Here is a 16,986-nt window from a genome sequence, read left to right on the forward strand (position 1 = left end):
GTAGGTGCACGAGGAACATAAACCTGGCAAAGCAACAACACAGAGGCAGACACGACACCACAGAGCATGCTGAGCACTTTGATGTGGCCTGAGCATAGTAGGGAGCGAAGGGAGATGGGCCTGGAATGGTACATTTTGCTGAAGACTATAGAGAATGAAAGAGGGTTCTGTAGTCTTTGTATATTCTGCTTTTAACATTATGAGTGTTCTCCGTATCATTAATAACTCATCAAAAACATGATTTTTAAATGACTGCTAGAATTTCACTGTATGGTTGCTAAAATGTATGTAATCATTTCCTTATTAATAGATAAAGTCATTTCCAATCTTTTTATCCACATCTTTCATTATTAATTTATAATTTTAGATGTGAAATGACCTAAGTGATAAGAACTTTTGAAAAAATATATTCCCAATGTTAGAAATACATCTAACAGTGTCATCATCTTTGAGCTTCCCTGTAGCTCAGGTGGTAAAGAATAGGCCTGCAATGAGGAGACCCAGGTTTGATCCCTGGATTGGGAAGATCCCTTGGAGAAGGGAATGGCAAACCCACTGCAGTGTTCTTGCCTGGAGAATCCCATGGACAGAGGAGCCTGGCGGGCTAAGTTCCATAGGGTCGCAAGGAGTCGGACAGGACTAAAGTGACTAAGCACTCCAATATTTTTGCTTGGAGAATTCCATGGACAGACACTACACTATTACCATTACCTTTAGCATCTAGAATTCTCCAGCTAACCTTGATGACTTTCAGTACTTAGTTCTTCTTTATAAAACATCCAGTGGTGTGTGTGTATTCATTCAACAGATATTTATCCACTATCAACCATCAAGCACCAGTGTAGGCACTTGGATTATATCTTTATTGACAAAATAGTCAAAGATCCCTCCTTTCATGGAGCTACAATCTAAAAGAGTAGACACGGTAAACAAGAAACAAAAATTTTAAATATTAGATATAGGTACAGTGTTAGGTCTTATGAGGAGTGGAGAAAACATATGGTAGAGTAAGAGAGATGGAAGACAGTTTACACCAAGATCAGGAGAGCATTTTAAAATTTATATATGGCAGCCTATAAGAATCTTATGAATTTATGCAAGTAATGACTTAAGTCAAATCACAGCTACTATAGATGACTTTATTTAATTAAATACATCCAAAACAAGTGCTTCTTTACAATATAAATATTAATCAAGTATATCCCATGTTTACCTTCAGTTTCATTATGAAATCTGATGGGTATTCAGGTGGAAATGATTGATTTGTAAGTAAATTATAGTTAAAAATAAAGTAGATCTTTTTAAGCTGTACATTTAAAGAGAAAATAAATTTTCCTGATAAAACACTAGTAATTAAATTTAATTATACTATGTTATATTCTAAATCCATAAAATAAAAATACATCTTCTCAACTATTTAAAATTAGCTAAAAAAATTAGAGTTAGATAATCTAGAAAGTTCATCAAATATACCTAGAAAGTGTAGAAACTGGGCTGTTTGATCTTCCAAGTAACTAATGTTTATTGAACACTAACAGTGTGCTTAGAAATTAATCTTTACAATAAGCTTATTTGTAAAACTCAGTGAAAGAACACACTGAGGTCCAGGGCAGTTAAGCAACCTGCCCAGGCTAAACAGCCAGCGATCTGACTCCCAACTCCTCCTTCTCACCTCTCTACATACCCTCCTCAAGTCTTCTTCCTAGTTAAGGTGGGAAGGGAGAAAGTTCTAATCCAAGCAGTGATTGCGGCCAGAGAGCAGTACCTGGGATTGCTTACAGTCCTGGTTTAAAATCTCTAACCTTTCTAAGAAGGAAAGAGGGGACGGATAAAGCATTTTGACTTAAAAAGTGTAAGGTCTGTTCATTCAAAGTAGTGGACAATTTGAAAGTGTGGATTGAAACTGTGATGGGGGAGTCATGCTCAAGTTAGAGGTCAGTCTGTGAAGTGTGGGGTGGACAAGAGGATTCACTCTGTACCAAGCATGAAAATAAATGAGCAAAGTCCCATAGTCAGAGTGTCTGTCAACAAGGTCAGGGAGGGTCATGTTGAAGGACAGTGGAGACCCATTGACCGGTATTCAGCTGTTCTGGACGATCAGAATTAGATATTTGGTTTCTAGAGAAGCAGCCTGACCCAGCACTGCCCAGCACTGCCCAGCAGCCTCAGCTTATTTCCTGAATGACCGGGGGCTGGACAGTTATGCTGCACAAGCAATTAAGAGTGGCCAGGAATTCTGAGGCTGACAGTCCCTAAGAAATATTACTCACCTGTTCTTTCAAACATGCTTACATTCGAGGTATAATTCGGCACCCTAATTTGTAATTCAGCTGTTCTCCATTCAATTGCTGTAACTTGGTTTATTTCTAACTATAGTTAGAAGCCCTCTTATTTGACACATATAATCCAAAAACGTCAGAGTGGAGACTCAAACACAGCAAAAAGCTCTTTTATTTTGTCTTAAAACAGGTACAGTTGTTCCTATTCAGATTTGTTCATTATTTTATTATGGGACAGTCTTTTATTATTTTTAATATTGGTTCCAGGTCATGTAGTTTGTGTAATTCCTGCCCTTTATATATCATTAAAATGTCCCATTTCAGTTTCTTTAAAATGAGAGAACATAGAAAAGTTTATAAAACCATATGAATGCAGAATTCTGTCTGTATTTCCAAACTTTGCCCTTTTCTAAGTCTCACCTGTACCTGATTTGCATGCAGTTTTCTTTACTGATCCACTTCCCCCACCCCCCATGAAAACCTAATTAACTCACACAATTATTTCATGGAAAAGTTCTTTTTTTCTTCTTACCCTCATGTTTCATGAATTTATGTAAAGTTTCATTAAATGAATGCAGCTGTCCTTAAGAGGTTTGGATACAAATACCACTTAGAAACATACAGCTCAGCAGACAGTGACAGAAGTACTGGACTTAGTAAGAGAGTGGATGGAGGGCATTCAGTGTTCCATTGAGTATCAGTGTATTTCACAGAGGGAAGGGAGAGTATTGGTTAATGGTAATGAAAAGAGTTGGTTATTGGAGCAGAAATCCAAACACCAAAGCTTGGATTTATAAAGTGATATTTGCTCAAAGGGTCTTGGCTCCAAGAGAATGTTCTCAGAGACCCCTACCAAAACACCTGAGCTTCAGTATTCTCAGCTGTAAAATTATTTAAAAAATTATAACAATAACAATATCTACTCTCTTTTCTACTTAACACAAATGATCATGGAAGGGATTCAATGATATATTTTGGTAAAGATGCTTTTAATATTAAATTCCTGCATCTATGTTAGTAATATTAGGTGGAATACTAAGAATTAGAGTAACTAAAACCATAATAATTTTAGACAATCTGATCCATTCTCTTTTACGCAAATATAACCCAACTGCAACTAAGTATCTCTTTGTTTATTTAGAGCCATTTCTTTTGTGATGATACATCTTTAGCTCATAAAGCAAAAATTTCTTTGATTTTAAATGCATAGAATTTTTTAAAAAAGTAACTTAAAAATAGATTTTCTTTTCAGGCAGCTAATATACTAGCTAGACTTGCTTCTTCTTTATACACAAATAACCCTAGTGTGGTGAGAGTGAGAGGGATGATCAAAGGAAAAAAAAATAGATTACAAAAATATGGGTTTGCGTTGCTTTGCACTGCATTCTACTTTTGCTGTAAACCGCTGATGATGAAAAATTGGTTGATGTCCAGGATCTTTACAGTCAAGGTTCACTAATTACTTGTTTGTACAAGAGACACATAACCTTCTGGAAACCTCTTTGTCCTCCAAATTATGAATTCTTGGAATTAATAGACAATTTTACTGAAAGAACTGGCCCAGCTAACAGAATAGTGATGATTTGGGGTTATATTCTGCTACATAGCGTGCTATTTCGAATTACACACAATTAGTGTGATTTCACAATATTATCTTTAAGAGAGCACTTTCCTTCCTTGCATTTTTCTTTTTCATATCATTGTTAACACCACAATGAAGAAACCGTAAAAAGCTACTCACAAAAATAATTCAAATGTGAACTGATGCCCTTAGAAACAACCACATTTGCAGCTCTCGCTCACCTCATATTCAAAAGCACCCACACTTATCTGGTCTCTTTTTCTACATCCTCCTTAAAGAGGGGAAAAATGTATTCAGTGTGTAAAAATAAGCTATTGTATCTCAGAAAGGAGATGGGATGCTAATTAAGGGTTGTTTGAACGAACAAGTCACATTACATTGTCTACTGGGAGCCGGCTGCCAATTGCATTTTTGGTAAAGAGTCAAGAAAAACATTCGAGAGGGCCCCGGCAAGCTCAGGAGAGAAGCAAGCAGTGCTTCCATTTATCAAGTAGGTGCACAAGCCTGGATTGTATTGTTAAGAGTCAGGGTACAAGCTGAGAGCTCCTGCCTGGCAGTTTTTCTTACCAGTTTCAAGAGCCACCTTCTTATTGAGGGGCCTGCTACTCAGGCCAGATCCTGGACAATGGGGCACATACGCCTGACTGCTGGGCCACTGAATGCCTCTTTCTTTGTTCAATACCTTTTGCAAGATTCTTTGTCGCTCTTCTTGGATTCATCCAGGAGGCATGGGTTTTAAGTCACACAATAGTTCGGGTCTTGCAGCGAAATAATTGATGCTCCATTGAAAGCAACCAGGCAATTTGGTTAGTATGATTATCTTTAACAAATTGGGGAAATTTCAGACATTTGGCAATTCGTAAATGAGGAGGGAAAGAAATTGGTTTATTTTTTAAAGATTGCTATTTTTTTTTTAATTTATTAAAATATAGTTGATTTACAGTGCTGTGTTGGTTTCAGGTATACAATAAGGTGATTCAGTTATACAGATATATGTATGATTCTTTTTTAGATTCTTTTCCATTAGAAGGTATTACAAGATTTTGAGTATAATTCCCTGTGCTGAAGGTTTCTCTTTTTTTAAATGTTAATGTTATATTAGCCAGACTAAGCCTGATAGCCTGATTGCTTGATAGTCTTGGGGGTGGGATAGCATGGAAATAGAGGTGAAAATGATTTACTTTGTTTGGAAAAGGACCAGAATGTAGAGTAGGCAAATGTGTTTTTATTGTAGTGGATGAAAAACAGTGATTCCACTAGATGAAGTGACTTCCTTGTGGCTCTGTCACATAGAGCATTTGGTGCTTAGCATGATAGAGCCCCAGAGGTGTGTTTCTGATATGTTACATGTCTTTTCCTTTAGTTCTGTAATTCTGTAATTTTTTTGCTGTTGCTCTTTTAAATCTACAAGAACTTAACTATTTTATTAAATATAGTTAAGAAAATATAACTTAACTTTGACATAGACATAAAAAAACAAGCGTCCTGAGGACTGAAAGGTCCCTAACCGAAGGCAATAAGTGAAAGAATTTCTTTATCAATATGCATGTGTGTTTGAAAGAAAATGATGAATTCTAGTTAAACAATATTTCTAAAATTAAATTACTTCCCTGGGCACTGAAGATAAAGCATTAACTTTCACACTTTTATTCTTAGACATTAAAATATGTGGTAAAAAAGTAGTAGTTCTTTTGTGTTTGTTTAAAAGGCAAAAGAATAAATAATATGCATTTATATGTATGTTTGAAACTCATTTTGTAGTTTTTTAAATAATGTGATGATATCATAAAAATAATATATTTGATGCATGATCTAATGCATATTTAAGTAATGATCTAATCACTTTAGATCAAAAACCCATCCCATAATCCAGTATTGTAAAATATAATAACAATAATAATATCAAGTTTTGAATGCTTACTGTAGGCCTGGCTTTGTCCTAAGTGCTTTCCATGTATTAAATCTTGAGGAAGCTGAGGCCAGAGAGAGTTTTTGTTCCCTGTTTATGGACTCACAGATAAATGGTAGCACCAAAATTTGGTCCCAGGCTCTTTGACTCCAAAGCTTGCACCTTATCCATCATATTATGTTTTCTTGCTTGCAATATAATTGTTATTACTTCTATTAAACCCTTCAAAGAGGATCCTTCATAAAAATTTTAAAAATAATTTTGCTACACATTTATTTCAATGGATCCTGTAGGTGAAAAGGCAACTGGTCCTGGCAAATACAATACCACAGATATATTAATGGCCATTATGTCTACTTTACATACAGGGGAGACTGCATTCTGTGGCATCTAACACATTACAGATACTCTTACTAGAGACTTTAGTTTGATGGAGCAGGAAATGTGTGAAAAAGTGAAAGTGTTAGTCACTCAGCTGTGTCCCACTCGTTGCGACCCCATGGACTGTAGCCAACCAGGCTCCTCTGTCCATGGAATTCTCCAGGTAAGAATACTGGAGTGGGTAGCCATTCCCTTCTCCAGGGGATCTTCTCGATCCAGGGATTGAACCCTTGTCTTCTGCACTGCAGGCAGATTCTTGATCATCTGAGCCACCAGGGAAGCCCCAAGGAAATGTGACTTGCCTCAATCATGGGGGAGAACATTTTATTTTCACCTTGTTCATCTCATGATAAACTCTAATATTTGGATCTCCTAATTCTTAATTCAGTTCTGAATTAGCCCTTAATTTCTCTGTGGGGATTTGAGAAATTTTGCCTTAATTATTTTTTTGTATGGGATTAACAGCAATAGTGCTGGTTAAAAAAAAAAAAAAAACTTGATTGAGGTATAATTTATACTATACATACTATGGGCTTCCCAGGTGGCACTAGTGGTAAACAAACAAACAAACCTTCCTGCCAATGAAGGAGACAGAAGAAACGTGGGTTCTATCCCTGGGTCGGGAATATCCCCTAGAGGAGGAAATGGCAACCCACTTCAGTATTCTTGCCTGGAAAATCCCATGGGCAGAGGAGCCTGGTGGGTTACAAAGAGTTGGGCTGCATAGAGTTGAACACAACTGAGTGCCACATGCATATATATATATACTATAAAGTTTATCCATTTAAAATGTATAGTTCGGTGGTTTTAGCTCATTTACAGAATGTTTAAAATTGATACTTGATTTATTTTATTTAACTAAATAGAAACTTTTGAGATGCTTGAATGACAAATGCTTCCAGGCCAATGAAAACCGTTAATATTTGCCGTGTTCTTCTTTCCCCTCCTCCAGAAATGTGTGCTTTATTGGCCAGAAAAGAGAGGAATATATGGAAAAGTTGAGGTTCTGGTTATCAGTGTAAATGAATGCGATAACTATACTGTTCGAAACCTTGTCTTAAAGGTAAGAATATGGAGCTGTAGCTGTCTACAAAGTGGAAGGTGTTAGAGGATTGCATTTTTATTTTGAACTTTTTTGTCCTAAGAACTGCAGATTCAATTTAAACAAGTTAAATAACGTCAAGATCAAGAAGAAATTCTAATTACTCCCTTATGTATTTTGTTGTCAGCTACTATCACTCTGTGGAATAATTAATTTAAGTAGACATTAAAGAAATCCACTAAGTAGGGTGCTATGGTCTTCTAATTTGCATATATATAACACCTCTGATTTAACCTTTTGAACACCTTTAACTAAAGGACTAAAGGCTTGTGCTGGAGATGTTACCATGATTTCTTTTTTTAATGTCACTTTGTCTCAGCAGATTTAAGTAAGGCCTGGAAACTGTGAAAGGGAAAATCTGCACTTGTGGGTGGTTGTGGGAGGCAAGAAAAGCCTGAAGTGTTGTTGAGATCTTCCAAAACTTGGAGTTACAGTCATTTATAGGGACTTTCCCAGACCAGATTATGTCATAGAAAATTTATCTTATTTAAATTTTGGACAGCAAATGCTGAGGGATGTTGCCATGGTATTGTTGCTATTGTTTTTACTTCTAGAGAGCAAGCATCCCAAAGATTCCAGTCCTATCTAGAACCCCACTGCTGGGACAGAATCATCACAAAGAAGAAGAAAGTTGAGACAGAGCTGCATTGATGGGTTTTAATGGGAAATTCATGATAGGAAGGCACTTAGAGAAATCTGTTCTTCAACATGTATTCTCTAGTGCCTAGTCTACGCCAGGCCCCAACCTGGTTTTGAGATGATGTGCATGGACCCTCCCTTGTCACTCCTTTACTACAGGGATTCCTCACTACTGTTAAAAACTGGTATTTAGGGTGAGTGTAGAATCATTAGAGTGGGTATAAAATTAAGCATTCTTATACTGGTCAATATGTTTATAATAATCTGTCTGGAGCATTCAAAGAACAGGAAACACACTATATCCCAATTCTTGGCCATTTATTCATCTACCATTATGTTCGTGATCATAAATTACAAACATATCTAGCATATATATGTTTTCTATATTAAATATATATCATGTATATATTTCTCATTTAATTGAAGCAAGACTGTCAGATTTTGACATCAGCATATTTACAGTAAATTTTTCTCAGGTTGAAAGAATATTCTTCAAAAGTCTCCTAGATTTTATGGCCACCTAGAAGTGAGGAGCAAGCAAGATGGCAGTGATAGAAAGCGTTTAGTATTGTGGTTTGGATGCCTTTTAGTTCCACAAGTAAATGAAGCGCTTGGTGGCTATTTCTATTTTCAGCAAGGAAGTCACACCCAACGTGTGAAACATTACTGGTACACCTCATGGCCCGATCACAAGACTCCAGACAGTGCCCAGCCCCTTCTGCAGCTCATGCTGGATGTGGAAGAAGACAGACTTGCCTCCGCGGGCCGAGGGCCTGTGGTGGTTCACTGCAGGTAAGGGATGAGCCGTCCTTGCTGCCTCAGCAACGGTCTATTCTTTGTAAAGTCATACAGCAGGTGGCAGTTGGGTTTGACTTCCTGGTTCTGACTTTGCTGGCAAATTGAATAGATACTGAAACTAATTAGCCTCCCCCTTGATTCTTGACCACAGTGATACTTGTCAGAAATGAAGTGCCATGATTAGCATGTTTTTAGCCGTGGTACAGTGGAGAAAATTTCACTTATGAATCACTCAGGGAACAGGAGACTTATTCATTCAGTCCTCGACCTTGAAATGTAGGTGGATTCATTTAGTCTCATTAGGCTCATGTGTGCTAGGAAGGACATATGATTTTTTTAATTATCAACAGCTTTTTTCTTGTTTTGAGATGCCCCTGAACTTTTCTAGGATTGTATCTTGATAACATTTATTATTATTATGTCGAATTTGGTGAAAACCAGTCAACTGTTCTAAAAGTTCCCTCATGAAAAACAGATGGAAATAAATTTATGAAACGTTAAATGGCAAGTGGTAATTCACCAAGAGGAAAACAAAGTGCTGTTACCAGAACATGGGGTCCTGGAGGCTGGGCTGACAAGAGGCACCAATGATCAGTGGTTCCCTTGACTCGTGTCCAGTTTAAAGATCTTATCCTTTAACTTGTACCTCTTCCCTCTGTTTTCCTGCTAGTGTGCCCAAAGCAAAGTACACATTTTAAACTTATTTATATAACTGGTCATTTATTCTCCATACTTTCTCAAAAAAATTTGCATTACTTTATTGATCCCCTTATGTCTTATAAGATAGACTTTGGTGATATTTTTAGTAAACAAAGTATATTACTTTAAATTGTCATTTTAGCCTTCTTTTGAACCTTTGTGGTTTAATTAAGAGTAAAATTTACTGTATGTCTATTTGCCCAACATGTCATTATCTAGTTTCTAACTTTAGGCCTTATCCTAAACGTTACTTACTTTAGAGCTGGAACTGTCCCCCACCCAAAATCATAAAACAGTCAGGATATCTAAAATGAACTAACCATTTCCCCTCTAAAACCAGCTCCCCTTCTGATTGCTATTTCTAAGAATGAGACCGTCTTTTTTCCAGCCACTCAACATCAAATGTTGACAGTTATCTTTGGCCCTTTTCTCAATTCCAGCCTCAGTATCTAATCAGTCACCAGATTGGCTTTCCCTTCAAAGCTTCTCCCATAATCATCACTTCCTGCCCAACCACCCAAGTTCAGGCCCTTATGACCTCATCCATGTATTTTAGAATTCAGCTAATTGCACATACACACCCCACTTCCCCATGCTCCACCCCCACTACAGTCTATTCTGTGCACTCCTCGTGGATGATGTGCCTAAAACCCTCTTTCATCACACAGAGTCTCTGCTCAAAGCTTCACACAGGCTTCCCATTGCCCAGAGCAAAATTTCTTAATCTTGGATTTGTGGATTAGCTACAGGGGCCAGTGAACTTGAAATGACTTGAACAGATTTGAGTACATTAAGTTAAGTGAATTTTCTGGGGAGTGAAAACTCATTGTTTTTAACATATTCTCAAAAAAAAAAAAGAGTACCATTCTTTTAGAGGATGAAGTCCAAAGTTCTTAGCTTTCCATAATCCTTTATAGACCCCACTGTACCAACCTAGATAGCATACTGAAAAGCAGAGACATTACTTTGCCAACAAAGGTCCATCTAGTCAAGGCTATGGTTTTTCCTGTGGTCATGTATGGATGTGAGAGTTGGACTGTGAAGAAAGCTGAGTGCTGAAGAATTGATGCTTTTGAACTGTGGTGTTGGAGAAGACTCCTGAGAGTCCCTTGGATTGCAAGGAGATCCAACAGTCCATTCTAAAGGAGATCAGCCCTGGGTATTCTTTGGAAGGAATGATGCTAAAGCTGAAACTCCAGTACTTTGGCCACCTCATGCGAAGAGTTGACTCATTGGAAAAGACCCTGATGCTGGGAGGGATTGGGGCAGGAGGAAAAGGGGACGACAGAGGATGAGATGGCTGGATGGCATCACTGACTCAATGGAGGTGAGTTTGAGTGAACCCGGGAGATGGTGATGGACAGGGAGGCCTGGTGTGCTGTGATTCAGGGGGTCACAAAGAGTCGGACATAACTGAGCGACTGAACTGAACTGAACTGTACCTTCCCAGCCTTCTTTCCCACTATTTCTCTAATGTAACTTTCTCTTTCTAGCCAAACTAGTCTACTCATTGTCACACATCTTATTTTCTGTTCTGCTGCAAAATTTTCCCTATACCAGTATCACCTATGGAACATTCTCTCACATTGATGATAACCAAAATGCATGCCATTCACAAGGTACAGTTCAAGTACTATCTCTTTACTGACACAAAGTCTCTATAGACACTTACACTAAAAGGGGTGCATTCCCCTTCTGAATTCCTCTGCACTCATACTCAACAGGAAACAAGTGCCAAGTCTGAGAAATAAGTGCTATTTGAGTGCTGCTGTTGTTGTTCACTCGCTAAGTTGTGTCCAACTCTTTGTGACCCCCATGGACTGTAGCCTGCCAGGCTCCTCTGTAATGAGATTTCCCCGGAAAGAACACTGGCATGGGTTGCCATTTCCTTCTCCAGGCCATGTCCCCAACCCAGGAAACAAACCCACATCTCCTGCATTGCCAGGAGGGTTCTTTATCACTGAGTCATCAGGGAAGCCCATATTTGAGTGCTGAAAGGGGAGCTATTCACTCAAACTGTGAGATTTGAAGAAAGTCTCTAAAAGTTGGAATAATGCTGAGCAGGATCTTGAAAAAAGGACCAATGTTTGTGGTTTTAAAAGGTGGTAGGGTGGGCATTTCTGACTGGAGAAATATCATTAACTCAAAAAGGAAATTTCAAAAAGAAAAGGGTTTTATTTTTTTTTTTTTTTTGCAAAGATTCAAATGAAAACAGTGGCACAAAGGGTACAAGGTCAACAGCAGAAAGACAAAAAGCTTGAAAGTTCGTGCAGTCATACTACGTAAGGCGTGAATACCATGGAAGCGTGCTTAGACATTGTACTGTGACCATCTGCAGTTTTTGCTGGTGCTCGTGTATGTTCAGTCATGTCCAACTCACTGTGACCCTTTGGGCTATAGCCCACCAGACTCCACTGTCCGTGGAATTTTCCAGGCAAGAATACTGGGGTGGATTGCCATTTCCTGCTCCAGAGGATCTTCCTGACCCAGGGATCGAAACTGTGTCTCCGGCATCACCTGCATTGGCAGGTGGATTCTTTACCACCGAGCCACCTGGGAAACTCCTACAGTTTTTGAGTATTGAGTAATATGATCAGGTTCCTGTTTCAGAAAGATGAACCTAGCAACTGTGTATATCATGAATTAGCCTTGAGCCTTGAGACTGGGAAACCATGATGAGATCATCGTTAATCATGAAGTAAGATTTCAAAAACGTGAGCACAGTTTATAGAAAGAAAAGCATGGATCCCAAAAGCTCAGTGGAGGTGGAAAACATAAGAATTGGTAACAGACTGGATGTGGGAAGTGAGAGAGGGGGAGATGTTGAAGATGGATCCAAGATTTCTAGGCTGGAAAACTTGTGGCTGCTTGGTAATGCCATTGAGGAAAAAGATAATTAATTCTGTTTTAGATACATTGAATTTAGAGACACTGAACTGCAGCAAGTGTAAAATAGCAACAGCAGAAGTGCCAGCTAGGAGGTGGAATGCTAATCTAGAGTTTAGGAGGAACTTGGGGAACTTATGTGTAGATTTGGGAGAAATTTACATAAAGATGGTTGAAATTGCTGAAAGAGAGAAAGAGACAGACAGAGAAAGTTTGTAAAGTTGATAACTTGCCATCTAAAGAGATTCACGAGTAAACCTTCCATGACAGGTAATATTTCTGTTCAGCTGTTACCTTGATTTAAAAAAAAAAAAAAAAGACTTGGAAATATGTGCATTTAGCCACAGCCTCTCTCCTAAACTAAACTGAATCTTCAGCTATTCACTAACATCTTTCACATCAGTATGTGTATGTGCTTGTCGCTCAGTCTTTTCCAACTCTTTGCGACCCCATGGACTATAGCTCACCAGCCTCTTCTGTGGAATTGGCCAGGCAAGAATACTGGTGTGGGTTGCCATTCTCTTCTCCAGGGGATCTTCCTGACCTAGGGATTGAACCCAGGTCTCCCGCATTGCAGACAGATTCTTTACCCTCTGAGGCACCAGGGAAGCCCCAGCCACATTATTATATCCAGGACCAAAGCCCCCACTCTCTTCCTCAAATCAGACCTCATTCCAGAACTCCCACTGCATCTCCATGACACTGCTATTCTTCCAGTCCTCCAGGCGAGTCACCTTTGACTTTTTGATTTTCTCACTGTTCAGCTCCACTCCTCCATGCTCACTTTTGTGATGTATGTAGGTCTTTCCCCTCCTTGCTACTGCCCATACCTTACTGAATTTCAGGCCCTAATTCTTCTTTGTAGAACAGCTGGTACCTTTTTCACTATTCTTTCCACCCACCACCTCCCTCCATCCCATTCATCCTACTTCTCAGATCTAAAAGGAAGAATGCTGTTACAGCACTTAGCAGAGGGCCAGGTTTGTACACTCAGTACACGAGAGCTGCTGCTGTTATCATAATTATTATTATTGATCCTAATGGTTGTTTTCAATGTTAAGGGAATATATTTTATCTCTGCTATTTTTCCTGCACCTTTTAATTCACTGTCTGTTCTTTTCAGTGCAGGGATAGGCAGGACGGGGTGTTTTATTGCTACATCCATTGGCTGTCGACAGTTGAGAGAAGAAGGAGTTGTGGATGCGCTGAGCATCGTCTGCCAGCTGCGTGTGGACAGGTGAGTGTTGGCGGGATGTAACAAGAAACACTTCAGAGCAGCAGCAGCATCACAACCTGATTTAATCACATGCCTACTCTATAAAGATTTGTGTAAAATGCTTAAGAATGTACATTATATTAAAAAGTCATCAAAGAAAGTGTTATTTGCAACACTGACCCTCAGGAACTCAAAACCAAGAGCTTGTGCTTAACCCTCCTTGTCTCTGATGCAGGTTGTTTATAGTGGTAGCTCTTAGACTTCCACCTCTGTTCCTTCACAGGGACTTTGCATTTTCATTTGAATTCACTGAGTCCTTCACTTTAGGATCTTGCTCCTTTAGAATGAGGCATATGCCATACTACCAAGAGTCATCTTTTTTCTCCACTCATCCTTTTTTAATTGTGAAAAATGCACATGACAAAATTTACCATCTTAACCATTTTTAATAGCACAATTCAGAGTGTTAAGTATATTCTCCAAACTCTTTTCATCTTGCCAAGCTCTGTACCCATTTTCTTGGTAACCACCATTCACCTTCTGACTCTTTGAATTTGACTACTCTAGGGGCCTCATATAAGTGGAATCATACGGTGTTTGTTACTGGCTTATTTCATTTAGCATGGTATCTCCAAGATTCATCCATATTGTAGCATGTGTCATAATTTCCTTCCTTTTTAAGGCTGAATAATATTCCACTGTATGTATATACGGTATTTTCTTTATCCAGCTACCTGTTCATGGACTCTTAAGTTGCTGCCACCTTTTGGCTGCTGTGAATAATGCTGCTTGAACATGGGTATATAAATAGCTACTTGAGATTCTTTAGGGTATATACTCAGAAATGAGATGGCTAGAGCATACGGTCATATTTTTAATTTTTCAAGGAATGCCACACTGGTTTCCATAGAAGCTGCACCATTTACATTCCCATCAACAGCATACAGGGATTCCAACTTGTGTGTGCGTTGTTTTGTAGTAGTAGTCATCCTAATGGGTGTGTGGTGAAAGAGTCATTTTCAGGTATAGGTGATTTGATAAGTTTTGTGATGGTCTCTGTTTATGCACTGAAAACAGAGCAAACAAGCAATTTCTTTTCTTGCTCGCTGCAAAACTAAACCTGGGGAAATGAATAGTTGAGGGAATGACAGGTGAGTGACAGAGAAAGTGAACAGATGATCACTGAAAACAGGCACAGAGAGGAAGATGCTTGCAATCACATGAGCAGAGGACCTGCCTGCTCTGGAGTTCACTGTGCTGTTGTGGGAGAAGAGTTGTCCCCAGAGCTCAGCTGTGGGTTCTCTTCATTCATACGGCAAGTGTGTATCAACTTCAACAATGCCTTCTAACTGCAAGGCATTGTTCTGGATGCTGCAAGTACTGAAACAACATGAGTGAGGCGCTGCTCTCCTAGAGTTTACATGCTAACAGTGAGAGAGAAGAGATAATAAACAGCAAAGAAATAAACAGGATAACTTCAGATAGATAAATGCTGTGAAGTAATAAAACACGAGAGTCACAGAAGCTGAGCCTCCTGGAATTTAGCCCTATGACCTAGAGTTTCCTAAAAGTGAGACCACAAAAGTCACATTTTAAGAGTCACGCAATAAATATTTATTGAGCTGCTACTCTGTACTAGGTCCTGCAATTTCAATACAGACAAAAGAATTACTCTGAAAATTCAATGAGAAAATAGATATAAAGTCACATAGGAAGCCTTCCAATAGATGTTCACTTTGTTACTGTCATCTTCATTATTACTAAAATCATCAATAAAGCCTCTCTGATCTCTAAAAATTAAACATTCAAATTCCCTTTCAGGATGAGGTTTTCCTTCCTCATTGCTATCCTTCTTTCTTTCCTTTTAAATAATCATTTCTCCATCTTTGTAAGTGTATCTTCCCTCTATTTTTCCTCTTAACTCTGACTGGCTTTAATAAGCCAGTTACCCATGGTGATTACAATTATAGACTCTGTAAACAAACTGCCTGGTTTTGCATCCTGGCTCCCACCATTGCCTGGTTGTGTGCCCTTGGGCAAGTTACAGGACTTCTCCTTGCCTTGATTTTCTCATCTGGAAAATGGAAGTAATAATAATATCTAATTCTTATGTTTTTATAAGGATTAAAAGGTAATCTGTAAAGTGGCTGGCACATAAGCATGTAACCAAGGTTAGCCACAGTTATTATCAATAGATACAGCGAGAACCTGGGCATGCATCTGTAAAATGGAAATAATAATATATACCCCACAGGGTTGTGGTAAGAGTAAGATGAGATTACACCTGTGATGTACTGAGTAGAACACTTAGTCTAGGTTTCTTTTTTTTTTTTTTTTGAATTCTTACTGAATTTGTTATAATATTGTTTCTGTTATTTACGTTCTGGTTTTTTGGCTGTGAGGCATGTGGAATCTTAACTCCCTGACCAGGGATTGAACCCACACACTCTGCATTGGAAGTCTTAACCAGCAGACCACCAGGGAAGTCCCCTAGTCAGGTTTCTTCCCCTCTCTCTACCCTCTTCCCCACTTCTGCCTTTCCATGTGTGCTAAGTTGCTTCAGTCGCGACTTTCAGTCAAAGAGTCGTGACTCTTTGTGACCCCATGGACTGTAGCCCACCAGGCTCCTCTGTCCATAGGATTCAGGCAAGAATACTGGATTGAGTTGCCATGCCCTCATCCAGGAGATCTTTCCAACACAGAGGTAGAACCCGAGTCTCTCCTGTCTTTACCACTAGCGCCACCTGGGAAGCCTCACATGTAATTGCTTCCAAAAATGTTTGTGCGTTAGATCAGCTCCAATTCTCTGTCCCCTCGTCTTATATTTACTGTCTCAGTTTCCTGAAGCCGCCTTGTTTCTATCCACTACTACCCACCCTAACTGGAATAGGATTCATCAGACTCTGGGACCTACCTTCACCAAGAAGAGGGACCCTACATTAGAGAGTGAGGGACAGCACCCACTCAGCCTGGAGCTGCTCCTGCAGTGACCTTAATCTCTTCTGCTTTGTGCTTCTGTAAATAAGGCTCCTTCATGGGACCCACAGATCCCTAGGGACTCCAGTTCATATCCACGCACTGGATCTGACTTTATTTGAAACAACACCTTGAAAAAAGGGGGCTTGGTTTGTTCATTGTTTAGGCTCTTATGCCTCTTAGATCTTGTCTAGTCACCCACCCCTATATCGCTCCTCCCCTACCTGCTTCTGTAGCCTGACATCCACCTTGGTTTCTACTTCCCAGTCACTTTACTCTGTCAAGTCTACCAAATTGTCCTCTAACTTTGAAGAAAATCACAAATACATTTTTTAAACCATATCACAAGGCCTCCTCTCATCGACTCCTTCCTTCCTAAAGCAAATAGGCAGAAAATTTAGCCTTGGCCTGCCATCAATACCAAGGTCTTCCCACAAGGCTTGTATTTTGTTCCAGGTAGGAGTTTCAAAACATTCCACTTCTCTGCTGATCTATACTCTATAGGTTCCCTACCCCTTG

At 39.1% G+C, this 16,986-nt stretch overlaps 1 protein-coding gene across 6 annotated transcripts in view; it reads left to right on the top strand.

The window, feature by feature from the left end:
- PTPRR (protein tyrosine phosphatase receptor type R) overlaps positions 1 to 16,986 on the top strand; it is a 273,204-nt gene that overhangs the window by 238,338 nt on the left and 17,880 nt on the right. For all 6 annotated transcript variants that reach the window (XM_059886567.1, XM_010805079.3, NM_001113261.1 and 3 more), the window contains 3 exon segments: positions 7,104 to 7,214; positions 8,527 to 8,684; positions 13,399 to 13,512. In XM_059886567.1, the coding sequence (XP_059742550.1) occupies positions 7,104 to 7,214; positions 8,527 to 8,684; positions 13,399 to 13,512 (383 nt within the window).

This window comes from Bos taurus, chromosome 5, assembly GCF_002263795.3.
Source record: "Bos taurus isolate L1 Dominette 01449 registration number 42190680 breed Hereford chromosome 5, ARS-UCD2.0, whole genome shotgun sequence".
NCBI classification, from domain to species: Eukaryota; Metazoa; Chordata; class Mammalia; order Artiodactyla; family Bovidae; genus Bos; species Bos taurus.